Genomic DNA, 5,097 nt, shown 5'->3' on the forward strand with positions numbered 1-5,097 from the left:
GCTGCGGGCCTGGAAAGCCCGGCGCGGGGCAGCCTCCCCCGGCTAACGGAGGGTGCTGCGGTGCCCGCACGCGAGGTGGGGCGGCTGAGGGAAGGGGCTGCGTAACGCCGCTGCTCCGGAAGAGCAGGCCTTGCGCGTGCGGCGGGCTGCCCGTCGCTCTCGGCGCGGTGCCGTTTCCGCGGCCGTGCGTTCCGCAGGGGCGTGCCGGCCGTACCGCGCTGCGCCCTGGTTGTTCGTTCCTCTCCTCCCACTCGGTGCATGCATCCTTTTTCCCGTTCTGTTAGGCGGCTGTGGAGCCGCGGATGGAAGATGAGCGCAGAACGGGTCCGATGGCAGTGGAGACGGCGTGAGAACCCTTGGAATAAGTTGTCCGTGGCGCTGATTGTTGCACGTGGTTCTCTGAGTTCTGCGTGCTGGGAATACGGCTCTATTTGGAGCTGGCTACCGGGAAAGCTTTCAGTTCTGTTTCTTATGTCTGATGTCTTTGTCAGCCTTGAGAATGATTTTGTTCAGCATAGATCGCAGGTACCAGAACGTGATGGCTGGTGGAGCCTAAAACATCTTCAAGTCTTAGGGCAGAGGATTTGAGAATGTTGTTTTCCAGAAGTACAGCACGGTGTTACTGTCATATTGTTGAGACTCCTGTTCCTTTCTTGGTGATAGTACCTTGTTTCTGTGTCTGGTGCAGGCTGTGAACAGGACTACAAATGCTAGGGCTTGTTATCAATGTAGGACGATCATTACTGATCAGATTGACTTGCGTTTAATTTGTGTGCTTGTAAGAAATGGAAGCTATGGATAATGTCCAGCCTTCAGGGTGGATACCACAGAACCTGAAGGCTTCTTGCAGAATTGAAAACCAATGGTGTATATTGTACAGCTTAGCTTTAATCTCCTTCTGTGACAGCAGTGAAAGGCAACTGAGCAAGTCCTAGTAAAGTTAATAGGAGTTGTCACTTTTTGGGGCTGGATTTCATTCCTTTATAACCATTTGTTCTGAAGGAAGCTGTTGTAAGTGCTCCAACAGGTAGGAATTTGTTCTACTATGTTCAGTGGAGTGTTGGTTTTCACTGTGGGGTTTGTTTACAAAGTAACATTTGAACAATGAGTCTATCTGATACAATAATGATCTGTCATGTTTAATATAATCAAAATGGTTTTGAGCAAGTAATTTTTTTTTTTTTTTTTTAAGATGGCATACTCTTTATGAAGAAAATATTGTGTTTTCCAGAACATACGACCACTGTGAAGTACGTCCAGGACCCAACTTGAACATGATTGTAGGTGCTAATGGAACAGGGAAGTCAAGCATTGTTTGTGCCATCTGCCTGGGACTGGCTGGAAAGCCTTCTTTCTTAGGACGGGCTGAAAAGGTGACTATGAACATTCTTAGTTTTCATGTTTAACGTGAGCTTGTATGGTAATTGCTGAATCGCAACCTGAACCTCTGATTGATCACCTGAGGTGAGCAATGTGTCAGCAATTCACCTGTGCTGCTGGAAGGGGTGGAGCTTGGCTCCACCTCTCCTAGACCCATTTAAGAGCTGACTACCAGCAGTGAAGGATCTCTTTCTGGAGATCCCTCCTTTTGGAGTTTTCCAGTGAGCCTAGGACAAGGGTAAGCATTCTATCTATTCTTTTTTGGTGTAATAACCTGCTTAGCCAAACTCTCTCATGTATTTCTTAATTATAACATCTGTATATTCATTGATTATATAGAACTTGATCAAGAGCATTGTCCAGCAGGGAGGGGAAAGGAACGAATGAACTGTTTTCCTTGATTTGTTCTGTTTCTGTAAAAGATATGAGGTGTTGAAGCTGTAGGATAACCTGGGCCAGAGACAAGGCTGTTACCAAAATAGTTGCCTTACTTAACTGCTGATTGACTTGTCAAAATTAAAAAATGGAAAATACCTGAATTGCACTGCAAACTAAATAAAGAAGATGTTATATCTGAAGATAACTGACTTCTGATTTCCACAGTGTAGCAGAGTGTCACCCATAGAGATAAGATTTTCTTGATGTGTACAAGGGTTTTATATAGGCTTGGAGCCATTAATCTGGATGACTTTCAGTTTCACTATTATTATTTTAATTTAGGATTCATCATATTTGCTTCCTTGAGATTATATGGTGACTTCCAAATAGGAAAATTACTTGTATTGTCAGTTTTTTATTGTATTTTTTGTTTTTTCTCTTGCTTTCTGGGCTGTTTCTGTTAAATGAAATACATTTCAGTAGTTCTTTGGAGCACTCAATCTGGTTACGTAAATGATTGTGCATATTACAGCTCTATCTTGATCTAAGGTAAATAAGGAAATTGCCTACATGACAGCACTGTGTTGATGTTTTTATGATTATATAAATATATACTTTTATACTATTAGTATTAACACGTGTCAATGTCTTTAGTTTTTGTTGCCTTCATTAACTGAACTTGTTAATCTCTGTGGATTTGCTGGCTGTAGTTTGTTCAGTTCTGAAGGTTGAAACTGATCAAAAAATAACCTGTGGAGCAAGTTCTACTGCTGTTATTTTATTAAAGAGGAAACACAGCTACAAGAAAAGTAAGGTTTTCAATAACATATACCATTATAGCAAGTTTGTAGTACAAATGCATATTTTCGTAAGAGATTACATTTGCAATAATAATTTCTGTAATTCGTTTTGTAGGTTGGTCTCTTTGTAAAGCAGGGGTGTTTGAAAGGTCTCGTGGAAATTGAACTGTAAGTAGTAAAATTATATTTCCTCACGCATTTTTAATTTGTTTATTTTGTCACACACTTTCTTATACAACTGTGGAAAAAAGATCATGTACAGAGACCATCCTCTAAGCTGTAGCTGATGGCTTCTTCTTTTTTTTTTTTTTTCCCCTTAAACTTCAACATTTTAAGCTTGAAAACATACAACTCAACAGAAGACAGTGATGGCCAGTCTTAATTTCACTTTCTGAACTATTTTGCCTTGTCTTTATGCACAAAGAATATGTAGAAAAAGATTGATGTATATATAATGTGTTGAATTTTTGATGGTATGGAAGGCAGAATTGATTCAGTCAGTACTAATGTCATGATAAAGTGGTTGGAAGTGCTTTAAAAAGGAAAATGAATGAATGTGGTGTAAATTCTAAAACCAAGTATCTGCCTTCACTTGTACCACTAATGCTGATATGAGGGGTTCTTTTGTGTTCTTATTGGAAATGTTACGTACTGAAACAAAGCAATGCAAAAACTAGATTTAACTAATTCCTGACAATACAGTCTTCTAGGTAAGCTTACACAAGATAGAGCAACTGAAACATAATTCAGAGTTAGTCAGTAAAATTAGGTCAGTATCTCATGTTTTCTGACAAACAAGTCATACAATGCATGCTGTCTGTATTTAGTGGTGAACTAAATGTAAGCAAAGAGAACATATTTAGAATAACTTTCTATAAGACATTGTGTTTTTTCCAGCATAGATACTAGATTGTTGTATTGCTTGAAAGTTTGAAGAGAAATGTGTAGTATGTGAAGATGTAATGCTATTGCAGTGGTTCAAACTTTGTCTAGTTGGTAGGAGGTAATTAAAGAGAATGACTGGAGTAGAAGAGCAGTCTTCTTCTCTTCAGATTTGCAGGCATTGAAAGAGTCCGTAGGAAATCATTGAGTCCAATGCTGGTTCCCTGCAATAGGTCTGACTGGTAGGCATTGGGATGTGTCTTGAATATCTCCAGAGAAGGAAACTCCATAACCTCACCAGGCAGCCAGTTCCGGTGTTCCATTTCTCTTACTGTAAAGAAGTTTTTCTGCATGTTTGTATGGAACTTCCTATATTCAAGCTTTAGGCCCTTCCTCTGCCTCACACCACTGAGAAGAGCCTGACTTCATCCAGTTGCTTCACACCACCCTTTTTATGTTTATAAACATTAATCAGATCCCCCCTCAGTCATCTTTTCCTCAGACTGAACAGACCCAGATCACTCAGCCTTTCCTCATAAGGGAGATGTCCAGGCCCTTTGTTGTATTTCTGGCCCTTTGTGGACTCCTACTAAGAGATTCCTGTCTTTTTTGAAGTGGGAAGCCTGGAACAGGACACGGTGTTCCAAATGTGGCCTCACAGTTGGGATGAGGATCACCTTTTTTGACCTGCTTGCCAGGCTGTTACTCATGCACCCAAGGATGAGTATGGGTGGATCCAAGGGATCCAATGGGATCACCCAAGGAGATGGCTCCACCAGGACACCCAGATCCTTCTCCACAAAACTCATCTCCAGCAAGTCATTCCCTAACTTGTGCTGATGCATGCAGTTATTCCTCCAAGGTGCAAAACTCTACATTTGCTCTTGTTAAATCTCATCAGGTTCCTCCCTGCCCAACTCTCCAGTATATCCAGGTCTTGTTGAATGGTAGCACTGCCTTCCAGTGTATCAGCCACTCCTTCCAGCTTTATACCATCAGCAAACTTGCTGAGATTGGTCTCTATCCCTTCATCCAGGTCACTAATGAAGATGTTGAACAAGACTGGACCTAGCACTGATCTCCAATTAGAGTTACAAGCCTCCAATTAGACTATCTGCCACTTATCACAACCTTCTGAGCTCAGTCAGCCACTTCTCAGTCTGTCTCACTGTCTACTCATCCATCCCATACTTTCTAAGTTTCATAACAAGGATGTTGTGGAAGATAGTGTTAGAATCACAGAATAGCCAGGATTGGAAGGGACCTCAAGGATCATGAATTTCCAACCCCCTGCTGCAGGCAGGGCCACCAACCTCTGCATTTAATACTAGACAAGGCTGCCCAGGGCCCCATTCGGTCTGGCCTTGAATACCTCCAGGGACGGGGCATCCACAACCTCTCTGGGCAGCCTGTTCCAGCATCTCACCTTTCTCTCTGTAAAGAACTTCCCCCTGACATCCAACCTAAATCTTTCCTCCTTTAACTTAAAACCATTTCCCCTTGTCCTGCTGTTATCTATCCTTTCAAAGAGTTGATTCCCCTCCTGTTTGTAGGCTCCCATTAGGTATTGAATGAGGTCACCCTGCAGCCTTCTTTTCTCCAGGCTGAACAAGCCCAGCTCCCTCAACCTGTCTTCATAGGGGAGGTGCTCCAGTCC

At 42.2% G+C, this 5,097-nt stretch overlaps 2 protein-coding genes across 2 annotated transcripts in view; one reads left to right on the forward strand and one right to left on the reverse strand.

Annotated features, from left to right (window-relative positions):
* LOC100541124 (amyloid-beta A4 precursor protein-binding family A member 1) overlaps window positions 1-260 on the reverse strand; it is an 18,911-nt gene extending 18,651 nt beyond the window's left edge. The window contains 1 exon segment of the mRNA XM_031557214.1: window positions 48-260. Within this exon segment, the coding sequence (XP_031413074.1) occupies window positions 48-260 (213 nt within the window).
* SMC5 (structural maintenance of chromosomes 5) overlaps window positions 1-5,097 on the forward strand; it is a 322,808-nt gene that overhangs the window by 268,226 nt on the left and 49,485 nt on the right. The window lies entirely within an intron of this gene.

The sequence above is a fragment of the Meleagris gallopavo genome, chromosome Z (assembly GCF_000146605.3).
Source record: "Meleagris gallopavo isolate NT-WF06-2002-E0010 breed Aviagen turkey brand Nicholas breeding stock chromosome Z, Turkey_5.1, whole genome shotgun sequence".
Taxonomy (NCBI): Eukaryota; Metazoa; Chordata; class Aves; order Galliformes; family Phasianidae; genus Meleagris; species Meleagris gallopavo.